The following is an 18,869-nucleotide window of genomic DNA, read 5'->3' as shown; positions in this document are numbered from 1 at the left end:
GGGGGGGGGGGCATCTCTTATCTGCGCCACCACTCCTTTATCACAGGATCTCATTCTGTAGTTGCTAGCCCCTTCCCCAGCTTCCTCTTGCTGCTGTTTTCCTCTGAGACCCCAAAATGCCCACCACTTCCCTACCCCATAACCAAGATGCCCAGCCACTTCCTGGGGCCAGCCTGGAATTACTCCTCCCAGTCAGCCCTTGTGACTCACACAGCCACCTGAGTGGGCCTATGTTTTCCCTTTACCATCAGCGGAGAAGTATAGGTGGGGCCAATATAGCACTTAACAACAACTTAACAAGTTTTTTTGGGAGCAGGCAAAACCGTTAGAAGCTCCCTGGGTTTGTGGGCCCCCTTAGGGGAATGAAGGAGAGTTGAAAATGGGCAAAGAGTCTTCTACTTTGGGATTCTAAAGTCAACTTGTGTCCAAGTGTTAGGCTGGCTTTGAGGGTTGGCCCTGAAGCCTAACAATGATATAGCATTATTGTGATAGGAAAAACACATGTCTTAGGGTCCACGTTTGCGTAGTGGTTATGAATTGGGCTGCTAACCTCAAGGTCAGCAGTTCGAAACTACCAGAGGTTCCACAGGAGAAAGATGAGGCTTTCTGCTCCCGTAAAGATGTACAGCCTCAGAAACCCTATACAGGGTCGCTATGAGTCAGAACTGACTCCATGGCACATAACCACCACCAGGGTCCATGTAAATGCCTTACAAACAGTATGTATCCTTGTGTGGCTCTGACTTTTGGGGGTGAGATCCTGAGCTCCAAGGGCCTTTATCTGGAGGAGAGTCAGAGAATTAGGCTTTTGACCTGCCCCTCCTGCCAGGACTGCCAGCACTGTGTCTGGAGAGGGACAGTGGAGGCCAGAGAAGGAATGAGTATTTCTGGGGCACTGATTCTATTCCAGGTGTTAAAGGTTAGCAGTAATAGGTCACTTCATTTGATTCTCAGAACAGCTTTGAAGTAAACATTATAATTACCCCGCTCAAGAACTGAGGGAAACAAGGTTCAGGAGTGATGTAATTTGCCCAGGATCCCTCAGCTAGTAACTAGCTGCATGTAGACCCGGACCTGCCAACTCCATGCTTTTCCCCCCAGCACAGCCCAGGAGGGTATGGGTAGGCACAGTCTTGGCAGAATCCCTGATCCCATAGGATGTCTCATTGCAGGAGAGCCGGATCTACGCCGTGGCCACTTCCGGCATGCAGCTCTCAGACGCAGCTCCCAGAAGTAATGCTGCCAGCTGCAGTAAGTCCTATGGTGGGCAGACTGGGTGAGGGAGAGAAGCAGGCACCCACTTTCCTCCCAGCAGTGAAATCACATAGTGAGGGCTCCTTGGAGGGAAAAGAAAGTCATGCTGGTTCAGTTCATTACCTGCCAAGTCCGAGTGAGAAAGGTAGGCCCCCTGTCGCCCAGCCTCTCACCCAAACAGGCTTCCTAGTGTAGTGCCAGGACCATGGATGGGAGGGGCACCTCTGACCAGACAAAAGTGGGGCCCAGTGTAAGCCTCATGGAGGGTAAAATGGTTGCAGGGCAAGGCTTTGGGGTTCTGTTGTAATGGCTCCATCGATGCACTGGAGTCATGGTCCCCCAAAGGCAGTCAAGGGGAACTGAAAGGGGAGAGGGTAGCTGAAGAAGACTTTGGCCCTAATCCTGACCTCTATCACCCCCTCTATTCCTCAAGTGCTCTGATCTTGCCCTGCCCAGGTCTCTGCCTCCCCAAGCCCCTTACTAAGTTATGCCCCCTAAGTTCATCGTGTTCTTCTTTCCTCTCTCTCTAGTTTCAAGTCCATCTGCCCATGCATCCCTGGGGCCTTTCTCCGGCCTTGTCTACAAGAATGTTACGGTGCCTGTCTACACAGCCCTGAGAGGGGTAAGGAGGGGTGCCCCGCTGGGAGAGGCCCTTCATGGAGGTATGCAGTGGCTGGGACAGAGCTCCCGGCTCAGGCTTCTGTGCATACATGACCCTGGGCAAGGAGCTCAGTCCACACCATTTCACTCTATTTTCATCTTTATTAAGTTTTATTATAAAATGTTTATATTTACCAAAATTTGAATCAATAGGAGTGTGGACAAGTAAAATATGAAAGGTTAAACTAGGAATGTTTCCCCACCCCCCATCCCCACCCCAATTCCCTCCTTTTCTGTCTGTGCCACTGCCCAGACCCCAGAAAGCACTGGGACTCCTTTCAGAACTTTTTATATATGTTCAAATAAACCCATATACACTCCCCTACACAGCACTACATATCTTAAAACAAAAATCAGATGTAATAGTGTGCTGCAAAGTGATATTTTCAGATATATCTCTTTTTTGGTTGTTACATAGATTTTGAAATTGTAACTGTGCAAAACTTCTTATAGAAGAATAAAAAGCCAAAAGGGAAATTTCCTTTCAGCTTGCTTTTCCCTAATTCCTGTCTCAAGAGGCAACTATCATTAATGGTTTATTGTTTATTCTACAAGACTATCAAATGCATTTATATAAACCCCTTGTCTCTCCCTCCGTCTTTGTCCCTCACACACACACACACACACACACACACACACACACACACACACTCTCTCTCTCTTTCTCTCTCTCTCTCTCTCTCTCTCTGTCTCACTAGGGTATACTCCACAAAAGGGATCATATTGTACACATTCTGCACTCAGATCTTTCACTAAACCATGTCAGGCCATCCTTCCATCCTTGCACACACAGTTCTACCTATCTTCCTATTTGCTGTCTGGTACAACGTGCCGTTGCTAAGTGCCATTGAGTCCTTTCCAACTCCTAGCGACCCTGTATGTGGTTCCCAAGGAGTGGCCTATGCTCCACTGATTGCCGTTCATGTCACGGCGCTATTTGTCTCTAAAAGAAATACTGTAATGAACCAACATTATGCAAATATATCTTTTCATGATATTGTGTGTATATGAAATATATTTGATATGAAACATATTTAATATACAAATATACACTTAAATGTGAGGGGGCTTCAAAAGTTTGTGGAAAAATAAAATGCAAAGAAAATGGGGAAAAAAGAGATTTTTTTCCATGAGCTTTTGGAAGACTTGTTGTTAAGTGTGGCAGCCCTGTATAGGGTTTTCAAGGAGCAGCTGGTGAGTTTGAAGAACTCCTTGTACATATTTCCATAAGGGAGAATGCTAGAGGTGGAATTTCTGAACCGATTATATGCATGGAGTATTTTTTGTTGAGAAAATACATAACAGAACATACACCATTTCAATAGTTTCTACATGCACAATTCAGTGGCATTGATTATACGATTGGACATATTCTGCAGGTAGTATGACCATTCTCACTATATACATATTCTAAATTGTGGTAAATACTGCCAAATTATCTCCTAAAAAATCTTTATCACAATAGAGTATCCTTTTCCTCAAACGCATCAACATTGAGGATTATCAGTCTTGTAACCAGATGTCCACACACATTTTTAAAGCACTGCAAAACCCACTCGACAGCCTTAACAACAACAAACTGTTGGCTTAGGGAGTAAATATCTGGCCCCCTAGTGGCAGGAAGCAAGAGTCACTGCAACCTGGATGCTCAGCTCCATTGGGGACCACAGAAGATAGTGGGTTGGGGAGGAAGGTCCAAGGACACCAGAGTCAAGCTGGGTCAGAGTATCGGTATTGCCCCGGAGGTGCTCTGATGGCCACATCCTTAGAACATGAGGCTTGTTTGGCAGCCTCAGCTGCAGTAGAGGAGGGGTCTGCTTTGCAGAGAGCCATGCAGATCAGCAACATGCCTTTTGTGGATGAGTCCTCTGGGTCTGACGATGACTGCAGCTCCCAAGCGAGTTTCCGAACTTCAGTTTCCTGCTCAGAATCCAGGAAGACCAGTGGACTGGGCAGTCCCCGGGCCATCAAGAGAGGTACAAGAAGGGAAGCAGGAGGGGTATGGTGCAACAAGGGGTGTCTCACCTCCACAGACACATGGCTCTGTAGCACCTGGAGATATAGGGGGCCCAGGACCTTGACTCCTTCTTTCATGCCCAGGTGTCTCCATGTCTTCCTTGAGCTCCGAGGGCGACTATGCGATCCCCCCGGATGCCTGTTCCCTGGATAGTGACTACTCGGAGCCTGAGCACAAACTACAGCGCACCTCTTGCTATTCCATTGATGGACTGGGCCTCGCTGGGGTGAGCTGGGCACATGGGATGGGGGCAGGTGGGAGCAGATTTCTAGCAGAAATCTGCCTGGGGCCACAGGGAGAGGGGACTTTTTGTCCTCAGCACTAGATACAGACAGCAGCTGTGTGAGGTCCGGGTTCCTGGGGTTCAGGGAGAAGGGACCATGGAGTTGCACTGATGCTAGGGAGTGTAGTAGGCTGGGGGCAGGGGAGGGGGAAGAGTGGTGTACAATTACAGAGTCAGACCCTGTGAGGAAGAAAGAAGGGAGTCTACAAGGCCCCGTGAAGTGTTCCGCAAGTTACTTCACATCGAACCAGGAATGCTAATGAGAGCTTACGTTTATTGGAGGTTGGTGGTGGTTATGTGGCATGGAGTCAGTTTGACTCATAGCGACCCTGTACAAGGTTTCCAAGGTTGTAAATCTTTATGGGAGCAGAAGGCCTCATCTTTCTCCCATGTAGTTTTGAACTGCTGACACTGAGGTTAGCAGCCTGACTCGTAATCACTACACTACTTGTTGTTGTTGTTAGGTGCCATCTTTTATTAAGCTCCTACAATATATCAGGCACTGTGCTCCGTGCTTTTCAAGCGCTGTTGCATTTGTCCTCACGACCCATTAGGAACTATTATCCCATTCTACAGATGAGGCACAGAGTCTGAGCTTTGGAGACATGCTACTCGGTGGCAGATTGATCTAATCCCAAAACCTTGCTCTACATACACCATTGTGCTACTGTTTCATCTTCCCAAGCCTGCCTTGCCCTCTTTCCTGCTGCGCTGTCTGGAATGTCCTTCTTCTCCTCTTAGCTTATCTAAGTAAGATTGACCCTTCCCTGAAGCCCTCCATGGCCTGTCTTTCCCAGTCAGCACAGGAGCCTTTCCATGGCAGGGCACCCGTGCCGTAGCTTTTGCTGAGCCCTTAGCAAGGCATTTGTTGCTGTTGTGAAGTACTGTTGAGTTGGTTCTGACTCACAGTGACACTGTATAGGGTTTCCAAGGAGCGACTGATGAGCTTGAACTGTTGACCTTACAGCTCAAAGCAACTTTGCAGTGTGGCGCATGAACCCACAGCACCACACCAGGACTCTGTAGTGTCCTGAAAATACACAATGTAGGTGTGCAATAGTGTGATTTTAAATTAATGACAAAGCAGGGACTCAGCTCTACTCTTTTGGTCTGTGTGACCTCCAGGTGTCCCAAAGGAGTTCTCCTTTCTGTCTCCCCTTCTTCTCCCCTACACCTTTCTACCCCTACAGGAGTCACTGGAGAAGTCAGGCTACTTGCTAAAAATGGGAAGCCGGGTGAAGACATGGAAGAGGCGCTGGTTTGTCCTGAGACAGGGACAGATTATGTACTACAAGTCCCCGGTAAGACCCTCCTCCCCCAGGACCTGTGTGAGAGGGGCTGGAGAAGTAGCAGGTGGCCTGAGACCAGAAGGGCAGAGGTCTGGCAAGTGGGGAGAAGCAGTCTGGCTGTGCAGCTTCAGCATCGAGCTACCCATGAGGACACCAGCAGTGCCCGGTCACTCGTCCCCTTGTTGAAACAAAGCACTGAGGATATGAACACAGCTTAGCTCAGTCCTAGGCCACATGCCTTGGTGACTTCAGCTTCCTTCACAAGCCAGTGTCGTCTTATGCTGACCCTATGAGGGAGCTGCCCCCAGGAGGCCCTCATGGAGCTTCCTCCACCTCCTTCCTCCCTGATCAGAGCCCCTGTAACTAGGGGACCTCGAATACTGGGAATTAGTATGACTGGGCCTCCCTGAGAGCCAAGTTTCATGTTTTAAAGAAGGCAAAAAAAAGCACCATTTGTTATGTAACTCCAGTTGATTGGTAATGGCTCCTGGAAAGTCATGCTAAGGATTCTGGGGCTGTGTCATTTAGTGAGAAAGCCTGCTGTATGCCTGCAGTGGACACTGGAAAGGATAATGATGACATAGATGCCACTTATTTGCAATTCTTGGTATGAGGGATGCAGTGGAAAGACTAGCTCAGGCATCGGTTCTCAAGCTCTTCTTTCTGGGCCCTCAGTCATTGCTCCATTTAGTTAGGACCAGGATCCAGAACAAGTTACCCATCATCCCTGGCCCAGGAAATCTTGATAGTCAGACTCCTCGCCTGTGACCTGGAGTAAGATACAAGGGTAGATGCTGCTGCTCTGGGGAATCACCACTCCAACCTGCTTCCTCCCCTCTCCATTCATCATACAGGGTGATGTCATCCGGAAACCTCAAGGTCAAGTGGAACTGAACTCCCGCTGCCAAATTGTTCGAGGGGAGGGCGCACAGACATTCCAGGTGAGCATACTCCCAGCCATTTGCATTTAAGACAGAAAGGGTGCTGGTTTGGATATGGCTGTGATGAAGGCAGAGATAGGGCAATGTGAGGTTGCGTGAGACTCACTGTATCAACATTTGGCTGGGATCCTAAGTTCTGAGTATTAGAAAGGAAGAAGAGCACGTAGACTATGAGACATGGAGTGAAGGGAGAAGAAGAAGGGAGAGACTAAGTGGATAGGAAGGCCCAGTGAGTTCAGGGATTTGTGTCCCTTAGAGCCAAGCCCCATATTTCTTTCTGCCCCTGCCCCAAACCCCTCACTCTCCCACAGCTCGTCTCTGAGAAGAAAACTTACTACCTGACTGCAGATTCCCCCAGCCTACTAGAGGAGTGGATCAGGGTACTGCAGAGCCTGCTGAAAGTCCAGGCCATTGGGCCTCCAGCCCTGCCTCCGGGTGGTGCCAAGCCCACTGTGAAGGGCTGGCTGACCAAGGTATGTAAAGCTGGTAGCAGTGGGGTGGGGTGGGGGAGATGGAATGGACCTCCTGAGGGTCAGGGAAGCCAGGAGGAGTTCCCTCCTCATACACAACTCCTTTCTCCAGGAACTTCCTCACAGCAGCTAGTGGTTGGTCTTCAAACCTGGTCTGACCATACAAGATAATGATGAGTGAGTCCTTGGAAACAAGGAACAGTAGTTATCCTCAAGACAGAGGAGGGAAAGGAAGATCTTGTACCCACTTTGATGTCAATAGTAATTGCCCTTACCCCTACCTTGTTCCCTCACCAAGACTCAATATTTTTGTTGTTAAGTGCCACGGACTTGGTTGTGACTCATAGCGACCCTGTACAGTTTCTGAGGAGCAGCTGGTGAGCTTGAACCACCAACCTTGCGGTTCAAACTGACTTTGCAGTCCAGCAAGTTAATCCACAGTGCCACACCAGGACTCAATATTAGTACAAATAAGACCAATTGCCATCAAGTCATTTCAACTCCTAGTGATCCTATTATACAACTTCCAAGACTTGAATCTTTACAGAAGCAGACTGCCAGACGTTTCTCCCAAGGAGCAGCTGGCGAGCTAGAACTGCCAACCTTTTGGCTCACCATAAAGCGCTTGACCACTGCACTACCAGGGATCCTTTCAGTATTAATTGTGGGAAGCTAAGACTCAGATGAGGTAGCTGTAGCCATTCAAAGACTCATAGAATGCCGCCGTATACCCAGGGCCCAGAGGCCTGTGGTAGAGACATTTCAGTTAGGAGTCTTCTTCTTACAAGCATTTGTTACTCCCAGAGAAGGGAAGTTAACAAGGAAGTTAACAAGAAAACTAGATTCAAAAGCCATCAGGAATGAAAGTATTAGAGCAAGCACAGTGCTCAAAGGCTCTCCCTGGCTCCCTGTATGTTATTTTCTGCCTGGGAGCAGTTTCTGTTCCCTCAAGATTTCCGTTGCCCAAGGGCTTTCAGCTTGTCCTGACCTCACCTCCCTCAGGGCTTCCTTCAATTTATATAATCTGTTTTATAGATCATATTCCTGGGAGAGGAAATCTGATTGGCCTATTGAATGTTTTAATTGCAGATCATAGGTCAGTGAGCAGCAGCCTAGGGGTCTAGTCATCTTGTCACATGACAAGCAGCATAACGCCCTTGCTGTGAAAGAGGTGGTTTCCCTTACTTGGGGAGTCTAAGTGACCTCTCCTTAGTGGACCTGAGTTTGACTTCAGGTTTTGACATTTGTCTCCCTGTGGCTTGTCTTTGCCAGCCCTGTATTTATTCCCAGAGTTGCTTAGTTCTAATAATGCTAGTTCATTTCATTCTTACAGGTAAAGCATGGCCACTCAAAGCTGGTCTGGTGCGCTCTCATTGGAAAAACTTTCTACTACTATCGGAGCTATGAGGACAAGGTATGTTCTAGGGCTTGAATGAGACCTTTTAACAGCACCTACTCTTCCACTTCCTCTAAACCACATAAATGTGGCTCCATGTCCTGATGGACGTCCCTAGCTTTACATTGTCTTCTACCTACCCTTCCCCACCCAGTACAGAAGCCAGCTGGCTGGATCCCCTGAGTGCACAGCCAGTGAATTCTGCTTGTGTAGTCCATCCCTGTATGACTAGGATGCTGCATCTCCACCCCCATCTTGTCATCCTGTCCATTATCCGCGGCTCTACAGAGCCCAATGGTCCCCCACTGCTGTCCCACTCATGGAAAACTCCTGTCCACAGCGACCCCTGGGCCGCCTGCCCATGAGGGATGCACGAATAGAGGAAGTAGACCGATCCTGTGACTCAGATGAGGACTATGAGGCCGGAGGAACTGGACGGTTGATTTCCTCTCACTGCACCTTGGTGATACACCCCCCAGAGCACAGCCCCACCTACCTCCTGATCGGCACCAAGCATGAAAAGGTAAAGGAGGGACTGGGCCTCTATGGCAAAGCTTGGATCTGAAATTCCAATTTCTCTTCTCTCTTAGCACCTAGCTCCCCAAATTTATTTCCCTTGTGGACACTTTGTCAAAGAGTATTCTCTGAATGGCAATATTCCCTTATATTGAATTCACAATGATCAATGTAAGACCATAAGCTGGGAAATTTGGATTCATGTTCACCTGATCCTCTGTCTTCTTAGAAACTAGTGGCCTCGACTTGTACCAACCAACAACTGAAATCCCACCATGGGCTCGGTCCCTTCAAGGAGCCTGCTTTGGAACTATTGCCTCTACTGCTTCCAGTCCTTCCTCTCAGATGACTTTCCATCTTCTTCTAGGATACATGGCTTTACCACCTCACGGTGGCTGCAGGGGGCTCTAGTGCCAAGGTGGGCACTATCTATGAGCAGCTCATTAGAAAATTGATGGATGGTAAGGGCGATCCAGGTAAGGCAAAGGCAGCCATCACTGCTCGGTTGAGGGTAGTGACTGGGTGATGAGCAGCTAGGAACCCACAGAAAGCACTATTATGCCCTGAAACTGGGTTTTCAGTTGTGGTTTTTTTTTTGGTTTGTTTGTTTTTTTCCTGTCAAATACTATATTTTTTCTAAAATACTATCAGTTCATCAAATATGAACTGAAAATGGATTTACAATTAACACAGGAAGTTGTTTGTGCCATAAAGTCAATTCCAACTTGGAGTGACCCTATAAAACAGAGCAGAGCTGCCCGATAGGTTTCCCAGACTGTAGTAACCTTTAAGGGGCAGATTGCCAGGTCCTTTCAACTGGCAAGCGCTGGTGAGTTTGAACCAGTTAACTTTTGGTAAGGAGCAGAGTGCTTAACCATTGTGCCACCATGGCGGCTTTGTGGCTGTTTTTAAAATATCTACAGAGGGGAGCTCCAGGGCCCCTGTCTTTGGTCAAGATACTGAAGTGACCATTCTTTGTGTCAGAGAGGGTTTATTTGGGCGAGTCTCTCCGGTGACCTGGTAAATGTTTTACTACTCTCTTCAGTCTGTAGCTTTGTTGGCTCGGCCGAAGTTTGAACAAAGAAAGGTAACTGGTTAATCTATAGTTAAGAATTTGTTAATCAACAAATGGTGCCTACACTGGGATCAGGTGAACCGAACCCTAGGGTGTTTGGGGGTCATTTTCTACTGATACCCGAACGTTGAGGAACTAACTGAAGGCACACATGCCCCTTTTCTACTGCTCTGAGGCTTATTTCAGGCTGCTCCCTATACTCAGGGAGGCCTGGCCTGCACACATGTGTGCACTCAGATGCCCATAACCTTACACACATCCGTCCCCCTGCTGGAGCTCCATGAGTAAAGCGGCAGCCACCTTCCTGTAGTCATGCTCACTGAGTGTGCTAATTACAGTCTGCGGCTGCATGACTGCGGTGTGGATGCAGTGTGGATGACAAACCCCGCACAACCTGTGTTCCAGTTCCACCATGTGAGTGGGAGGCAGTTCTCTCCTCAATGGTAAGTGTTGCAGCTCTCTGGTGTTGTGTGTTGGGCAGATTCCCCTCTCTGGAGGCATCCCATGCTGTGCTACAGTAAAGATGGCCTCTGCGCCTCCCTCACCACCTTGCCCTCCGAGGCACTGCAGATGGAGGCCCTCAAGCTCTTCAAGGTAAAGTGGGAGTGCAGCCCAGGCCCACGGGCTAGTGGCACCCACACATGTGCTCAGGCACTGCCTGTGGTGCATTGTTAATACTCAGATGAAAGAAAGGAATGAAAGCCCCCGGGATAGGATGGCCACTGCTTTCTTTATGGCAGGAATGTAATCCTCATGCAGGGCAGACAGGGAGGGAGGGTGCCAATGCCAATGAAAATGCCCCTGAGGCGCACCCCTCCTTCTGTAGTTCAAAGCAGGAAAAGCAGGACTTCTGGCACTTCTGGATCTGAGAGATTAACAACCTATTCAGAATATTATTTGTGCCTGTTTGAATTTCCTCCTCCTTTTCTTGATTATGTGAACTTATTAAAGAAAGACTCTATCCAGAAGTGTGCCCCTCTCAGAGGCGCTGTCAGTGAATTGAGCCTCCTGGGGCCCTGCCTGTTAACTTCTCCCCATGAAGTTAGAGACACCACCCCTCTGTCACAGAGGGAGTAATTAGGGGGCTTTCGTTCTCATGTGCCCACCGCCCTACCCTTTCAAGTCTTGCCAGCTCTTCATCAACGTGCCTGTGGAAGCCACCTCAGTGGACTATCACGTGTCCCTGGCCCAGACAGCACTACAAGTGTGCCTGGTTCACCCCGAGCTACAGAGTGAGATCTACTGCCAACTCCTGAAGCAGACTAGGTGCCGCCCACCTCAGAAGTACTCCCTCATACAGGTGGGCATCTCCAGGGCCAGAACCGCTGACAGCCATTGGCAGGGGCTGCCCAGGAGGGGGCAAGGTGGAAGGCATTGACTGGGCAGGTATCCTTGGAGCTAGCCAGGGACAGGACAGCCAGCATGCTCATAGTTGCCTCAGTGCAGGTGCCCTGTCTGGATCTGTAAGCATAAAGGCCACAAACGCTGACCATCCAGTCCCACAGATGGGTGGGGGCTCTGGTTGGAGGAAGGGGTGCTAAGGCTCTGCAGCACAGGACTGTGAAGGTAGAGGGTGCTGTAGGCCCAGCCCTCACCCCATGGTGCCTGTTTCCCTGCTAGTGCTGGCAGCTCCTGGCTCTGTGTGCCCCCCTCTTCCTGCCTCAGCATCATGTCCTCTGGTACGTCAAACAGCAGCTCCAGCGCCACGCAGACCCCAGGTGAGTGAGCATCATTTCCTCCATCATTCTAACACTCCCAACCATGGCATAGTTGAGAGATAGGGGCGCAGGGTGCTGCGGGATACACCAAATGGAGAAAGCTTCTTCTCGCCCCTGAGATTTACACAATGGAACCTGTGGATCTGGGCATGTGTGAGCTTCTCAGCACACAGTCCATGTATCCATGGATGTTGTGTGGGTGTGCTCATGTGAAGCCATGCGCTTGTTGGTTGCTGTTGAGTCGGCCTCAATTCATGGCAACTTTCTATAGAATAGAGAATCACTGCCTTGTCCTGTGCCATCTGAAGCCATGTTGCTCTTAAGTTTTCATTCGCTGTTGCTGTATTCTTCTGGCTTCTGGAAGAAAATGGCCATACCAGCAACCTGCAGCAAATAGGTCCTGAATGGCATATTAACACCCTCAGACTTTGGGTTTTTTTCACAGCCTGCCCTAGCCGACAGATTTGACCTGACCACTGGTGTGGTGCTGTAGGATCAGCACTAGAATGCTAACCACAAGGTCATCAGTTCAAACCCACCAGCCACTCCTTAGAAACCCTGTACAGGGTCACTATGAGTCAGAACCAACTCAATGGCACTTAGCAACAACAGGTCTCAGTAAAGGACCTAGGGTGCTATGGGTGTGGAGTCCTTAATACCCTCCCCTTCCTGAACCTGTATCTTTAGAAATGAGACTGGCCAGTATGCCACCTACTGCCAGCGGGCAGTAGAGCGGACTCTGCAGACTGGAGAGCGGGAAGCCAGGCCTTCTCGCATGGAAGTGGTGTCCATCTTACTACGGAACCCCTTCCACCACTCCTTGCCCTTCAGCATCCCTGTGCACTTTGCCAATGGGACTTACCAGGTAAGAAGCCTGGGTGTGTTCCCTGCCCTGAGACTTCTCATATCACTGCCCTATTGGACTAGGTGGGTGCTAGGCCTTCTTAGGCTTGGTGGTCTTAATATGTAAGTCATCAAAAGGGATGAGCTTTTAGGGGTTGGTGAGTTGGGGATTAGTATCAGTGTACAGGAAGAAAAGAACTTAAATCACTTCACTATTCGGTGCCCTGGAAATACATCTTTTGAACTCACTGCACAAAGAGGGGAGCTGAAACCCTGACCAAGAATGTGGCACGAACACAGGCATGCAAAAGCTTGGCAGTAAAGAAGGAACCCTCTGTGCCCAATTCTGTCACAATGGGCAAACTCAGGCCTTGAGCACTTGCCCTCTGCATATGAATCTGGAAACCTTGCTTTGGCATCTTGCCTTCCCCCTAGTTCCACCCCATTCAGCCAGCCCTTCCCACCACCTGTACATAGACCCCTTCACTAGCCCTATGAACTCATCCCAGGAAGTTCACTCTCTCCTCAGGTCGTAGGTTTTGATGGTTCCTCCACAGTCGAAGAGTTCCTCCAGCAGCTGAACCAGGACACAGGCATGAGAAAGTCCTCCCACTCTGGCTTTTTCCTCTTCACGGATGATCCTTCTGGCAGGGACCTGGAACACTGCCTCCAGGGGAGTGTCAAGGTGCTAGTCTTCCCAGCCACCTCCCAGCCCTGGTGGTGGGGGAAGAGTCTGTCTGGTGGGTGTGACTGTTCAGCAATCTGTTTGATACCCAAAGACACAGAGGGGGTCTGAGAAGAGCCGGCACTCTGTGCTGTCCTAAACCGTACCAGTGCAGGCAGGGAAAAGCCGTGTGTGCCTGCTGTGTCTCTGGAAACAGGATCGCCACACCCTGCTTCCCTCAGCCTAGTGTCGGAAGGACAGAGGCACCTCTCAGCAACAGTTCCAGCTGAGCCTGCTATGGACACATACCTGTATATCTGGACCCACTGGGGGTCATGCTGCACACCAGCACCACCCCTGTACCCTGACTGCCTGAGCTTCTAGGTCCATTTGCATTTTAAGGGGGCAGATCCTTATGGTACATCTGTAAGCAAAGGCTCTTGAATGTGACTTCAGAAAGACCTACTTTGTACTGTAGTCTGGGATTCGTACCATGGGGAATGTTAAGTTTTGGTGGGGATGTGCAGAAGAACTTGATGGATGTATTTCAGCACCAGTATTTGCTTTATGGCAATAAGACAAAAGCTGCGATAGTCTCTTACCACTGCTTGGCATTAAGTATGCCATGTCTTCTCTGTATAGTGTCCATCCCCTGTAAAAGCTAAACAGTTGGCCTCTGGCTGAATTTGTTAACAAGAATGGCAGTCAGTGGAATGGAAATGGAGCCCATGCTATAAGGTCACGTGTTTTGACTGGGGTTAGGGGTGGGAGGGTGACAGTGAAGACAGCCTTCCTTCCTTTGCTGCTTACACCACGTGCAGGGCTCATTCCCCCTCTCCACCTCCTCATGAGGGTTCCGGGAGCATGAGGCCCCACAGGCCAGCTTCCTGATAAGACACTCAGCTCTGACTTTCTGTAATGTACAAGGCCAGCTATAGTTGGACCAGGCTTTCCCTCTTCACAGGCTTTACTGATTTCCGTCTTTTGCCTCTTCAAGATCTGCGATGCCATCTCCAAGTGGGAACAAGCCCTGAAGGAGCTCCATTCTGGGAAGTCTGAGGGTGGCACACGTATCGTGAAGCTGATGTACAAGAACAGGTCCTGAGCACTAGCTGGGGGGTGGGGCCAAACACAGGGGCTGCCAGGAGGGTGCCAGCTCAGCCCCTCCCCAATGACAGGCATAGCACAGCGTGGTAGTCATGAGCTAGGGACCAGGTTGGTTCTACTGATTCTCTGAGGCTCTGGGGAGCTCAGGTTCTCCATCAGCCTTCCTGTACACCACACAGACCCTCCAAGAAAACAGACCAACTCCATGAGTATGGGCACCAAACGCTTAAGGCTACAAATAAACTGTTGTTAAGTGCCGTCAAGTCAGTTCTAACTCAGTGACCCTATATAGGGATTCCGAGGAGTGGCTAATGGGCTTGAACTGCCAGCCTTTCAGTTATCCTACAGCAGCATGCCATGACTCCAAAACAAAGAATAAATGCCTCCTATATTAATTCCTGGTATGGCGCTGTGGGTTAATGAGCCAGACCGCAAAGCCGTTTGAACTGCAAGGTCAGCGGTTCAAGCTCACCAGCCGCCCCTTGTGAACCCTATACAGGGTCGCTATGGGTTGGAATCGACTCTGGCACTAACAACAATGTATTAATTCCTAGAGTCCTGCTGTGGTGCTGTGGGTTAATGCACTGGACTGTAAAGTCAGTTTGAACCATAAGGTCAGTGGTTTAAGCTGACCAGCTGCTCCTGGAAAGCCTTATACAGGGTTACTATGGGTCGGAACTGACTTAATGGCACTTAATAACTTATTAATTCCTGAGGAATCTTGGTGTGACATTGTAGGATAAGCACTAGACTGCAAGGTTGGTTAGAACCACAAGGTCGGCAGTTCAAACTGCTGCTCCTCGGAAACCCTGTACAGGAGCTGAGTCAGAACTGACTTGATGGCACTGAACAACAACTGCGTATTAATTCCAGGAAATACAGTAGTAGACATCCTGACTTAAGTAAGAAAATTCTATCCCAGGCATGTCTCCAGGCAAGTAACTTCTATTAGTCTATTGGAATCTTGCAGTCCTATTGCGGTGCTGTAGGATAAGCACTGGGCTGCTAACTGCAAGGTTGGCTGTTCAAACCCATCATCCACAACTCATCCTGTACAGGGTCGTTTTGAGTCGGAAACAACTCAACAGCACTTAACAACAACAGCACTGGAATTTTAAGAGTGTTGGTGTGGCGCTGTAGGGTAAGCACTGGACTGCTAACTGCAAGGTCGGCAATTCAGATCCATCATCCACTCGGTGGCCACTCACTATGAGTCAAAACCAGGTCGATGGCACTTAACAACAAAGTATTATTGGTATGACACCTACATGGCCCTAGATCTGCTCTGTGTAATACTTGGTTAAATTTTTCTGGAGACAATAAAATATAGGTACACAAAGGTATAAAAAAAAAAAAAGAGTATCTTCTTTTTTAAAAAATGTAAATAAACAGATCCCAAGAGAGTTTTGTCCCTTTCTGGGAGCCAAGTTGAGTCCTGGCGTCTTCTTACTGTCTGCCCTGTAGGCTGTACTTTCGGAGTCAAGTCAGAGGGGAGACTGAGCGAGAGCGGCTGCTGCTGGCCTCACAAACTAGTGGAGAGATAGTGGCCGGGAAGTTCCCTGTCAACAAGGAACTGGCTCTTGAGATGGCTGCCCTGATGGCCCAGGTAAGTTTCTGACTCATGGGGTGGGGAGTGTGGGGTGGGGTCTGCAGATGCCTGGACAGCCAAGGGAGAAGCTGATTTCCAGCACATCAAGGCTAAGTGTCAAACACTAGACCTGGTGGAATCCAGAGACCTGTGTCTTGACTCCTAGCCACCTTTTAGCTGTGATATCATGGGCAAGTCACTTCACTTCTGTGCTTTAGTTCCATTCTCAGTTTACTGAAAACAAAAATACCAACCAGTTGCCCCAACAGGGTTGTTTTAATGAGCTTATGCTCATAATATTATTGTAAACTGTCATATCCTGTAAGTAGACCATAAAGACAAAACTCTCATTCAGACTTGGGACTCTTCTCCCTGCTGTCTTTAGGAGGCTGTCTTGTCAAAACTATCTGGGACACCTTCAGGATTCCTATGGAAAGAGTCTGGACCTACATATTGAAGGGGATGGAAATAATACTAGTAGCTCTTGTAATAATGAACATTTACTGAATACTCCAGTGAGTGCTGTGCTAGTCATTTGACATGTATTATCTCAGAGTCTGTACTTGGTCAGGGTCAGAGAGCTGGTAGGTGGACGGCTATACTCCGGAATCTGTAGCATCTTCAGTCCTGTAACCCGTATTTATAGAATTGGAAGCCAGAATCCCCAAATCCTTTTCCCTTGTCTGCCTCTAATTATATCTTTGGATAGCAGGCACTAACCTCAGCTACAAAATGAAGAGTCTAGACAATCTCTAATATCCTAGGATCCTAAGGTGGTTTCTCTAGTGTTTGTGAAACTTGAGATAAAGGCTCTGTATACAAATGTTTTTCACATCCATTCACACTCCAGACCAGTAATGAAATAATGATTTCTTTCATCTCTCCAGCAGCACCCCAACCCCCACCGCATCCACCTCTAGATTCTTGACTGATCTCCCCATGTGCTTCTACCATAGGTAGAATATGGAGACTTGGAGAGGCCTATCCTGCCAAGTCCTGGGGGCACACCCCCTGCCAAAGCTCAGCATCTCCTCCAGCAAGTCCTAGACAGGTTCTACCCAAGGCGCTACAGACACGGGGTCCCCCCTGAACAGCTGAGGTAAGCTACAAGGTGTTGGGGAGTGTCACTGTGGGCAGGCATCGCTGCTATGAAAACATTGTGGCACTCAACTGGTACCATTTCTCTCCATCTGTCCAAACTAGGCACCTGGCAGATATGCTGACCACAAAGTGGGCAGCACTACAAGGCTGTTCCCCTCCTGAGTGCATCCGCATCTACCTGACTGTGGCTCGGAAATGGCCCTTTTTTGGTGCTAAGCTCTTTACTGCTCAGGTAGGGGCCGGTGGTTACACCCTCAGGAGTGCCCCAAATTTCCATGTAACTTCCATCTCCATCTAGCCATGTTTGAGTCAGTTGAGTCTGCAGCCTCGGCCTCCACACTAACAGCCAACCACCAGGGGTCACTACCTCTCCACCCATTTCTGGCATACTCTATAGACCTAAGGTCCAGGGCAAAGTTGAGATTCATAGTTTCTGGGCCAGAAGTAGTTCAGAGTGATCCTCATCTTTTCTTTGTTCTTCCTTGAAAGAAAAGATAGTATCAACTCATTCACACACAAGTGTTCAGCCTTAATATGATGATCTTCTCTCCAGTGCTTTCATTACAAAAAATTTGAATGTTAGAGCAATGCTTAAACCCAAACAAATCAATCTCTAATGACTTCCCATGGCACACAAAGGAATCAAACTACTCAGGCCTAGGTGAATTTTATCTGTACAGATTCCAGGTAACCAACATTAATTTCAATTGGAACTTTTCCTCACTGATTGTCTGATGTTCTTGAAGTTCATACATAATCACAGAGATTATCCTATCCTCAAAGCTACTGATCCTCCTGAAACTATAGATCAAGCACTGGATAGTCACACACTCAATCAGCCAATATAGTTGCTGCATTTCTGCTGTTTCAGGCTGTTCGCTAGTTGTCTGAGGTTACAAGGAGAGCAAATCAGACAGTTCTTACCTTCATGGAGCTTCCCATCCATCTAATGGGGAAAATAACACCTAATCAAAACATCAATCTCTCTATATTTATCAGTAGTTCAAACCCACATGCCGCTCCTTGGATGCTCTATACAGGGTTGTTATGAGTCGGAACTGACTCAGTGGCACTTAACAACCACAACATATGTATGTATATGTACTTTCAAGTTTTAAAATAAACTCTTACAAGTGCTTTGAAGTACAGGGGTGTAGTTAAAACAGGGGAGTACCACTTAGTCTTGAAGGTTGGGGAAACCTTCTATTAAAGGTGGTGATTACCCATCCTTCTCTCCAGCCTTTTAAGAATGGGGAATAGGAAATCTGGATCACCTTACTGCAGCCATGGTAGAGGTTAGCTTTTGAAGGAAGAGCATACCTACTAGTCACTTTTCTCACTGGTTGGCAGGGCCTAAAGTCCATAAAATTTCATTCTTGCCTGTTTCTTTTACAGTCCCTAGGAATTTGGTTGAAGCAAGATACACTTCAGCTGGGAGAGTCTCTTGGGCAAACACTGTCAGTCTTAAGAGCGCTAGGAAGAAACACCCTGTTCTCCATGCCCATAGCAAGGCAGCCAAGGCTGGTCTCTGTTCTGCACCACAGTGTTCTGGGGCATGATGGGTTTATAGGTGTGCCAGGAGCTTAGACTCCTCTACCTCTGGATGGTTAGGTAATAGAGCCTCGAGGCCAGATGCCTCCTGCCATAAACAGTTTTGTTTGTTTACTACAGTAAATGAACACCATTTTCTAATTCTCCAAGGTGAGAAAAAGGCTGAAAATGACTGTTTAGCAGACCCCTGGGTAAACCTTTTTCCTCAGAGCGCTCTTACAGTTCAGGATCCCTAGGCTGTGGATCTGCCTTAGAAATTTTCCTGTTTCTCAGCCTGCCCAGCTACCTTTCACGGAGAATGCTGTAGTGTGGATTGCTGTGAATGAGGATGGTGTCAGCATTCTGGACCACAACACTATGGTATGGAGGGATGAGGGCTGGCTCCTTGACCCCTTC

The 18,869-nt window shown here is 48.5% G+C and overlaps 1 protein-coding gene across 1 annotated transcript in view; it reads left to right on the top strand.

The window, feature by feature from the left end:
• The window catches only part of PLEKHH1 (pleckstrin homology domain containing, family H (with MyTH4 domain) member 1), a 79,191-nt gene that overhangs the window by 57,108 nt on the left and 3,214 nt on the right, over window positions 1–18,869 (top strand). The window contains exons 7-26 of the mRNA XM_006873051.1: window positions 1,173–1,251; window positions 1,785–1,876; window positions 3,740–3,890; window positions 4,015–4,157; window positions 5,405–5,515; window positions 6,358–6,444; window positions 6,756–6,917; window positions 8,248–8,328; window positions 8,651–8,833; window positions 9,194–9,302; window positions 10,383–10,495; window positions 11,025–11,201; window positions 11,522–11,619; window positions 12,307–12,484; window positions 12,992–13,147; window positions 14,124–14,224; window positions 15,698–15,839; window positions 16,778–16,920; window positions 17,025–17,154; window positions 18,747–18,833. Of these exons, the coding sequence (XP_006873113.1) occupies window positions 1,173–1,251; window positions 1,785–1,876; window positions 3,740–3,890; window positions 4,015–4,157; window positions 5,405–5,515; window positions 6,358–6,444; window positions 6,756–6,917; window positions 8,248–8,328; window positions 8,651–8,833; window positions 9,194–9,302; window positions 10,383–10,495; window positions 11,025–11,201; window positions 11,522–11,619; window positions 12,307–12,484; window positions 12,992–13,147; window positions 14,124–14,224; window positions 15,698–15,839; window positions 16,778–16,920; window positions 17,025–17,154; window positions 18,747–18,833 (2,523 nt within the window). The remainder of the gene's footprint in view (window positions 1–1,172; window positions 1,252–1,784; window positions 1,877–3,739; window positions 3,891–4,014; window positions 4,158–5,404; window positions 5,516–6,357; window positions 6,445–6,755; window positions 6,918–8,247; window positions 8,329–8,650; window positions 8,834–9,193; window positions 9,303–10,382; window positions 10,496–11,024; window positions 11,202–11,521; window positions 11,620–12,306; window positions 12,485–12,991; window positions 13,148–14,123; window positions 14,225–15,697; window positions 15,840–16,777; window positions 16,921–17,024; window positions 17,155–18,746; window positions 18,834–18,869) is intronic.

This window comes from Chrysochloris asiatica, unplaced genomic scaffold, assembly GCF_000296735.1.
Source record: "Chrysochloris asiatica unplaced genomic scaffold, ChrAsi1.0 scaffold00221, whole genome shotgun sequence".
NCBI classification, from domain to species: Eukaryota; Metazoa; Chordata; class Mammalia; order Afrosoricida; family Chrysochloridae; genus Chrysochloris; species Chrysochloris asiatica.
This window is presented reverse-complemented; position numbering and strand designations above follow the sequence as displayed.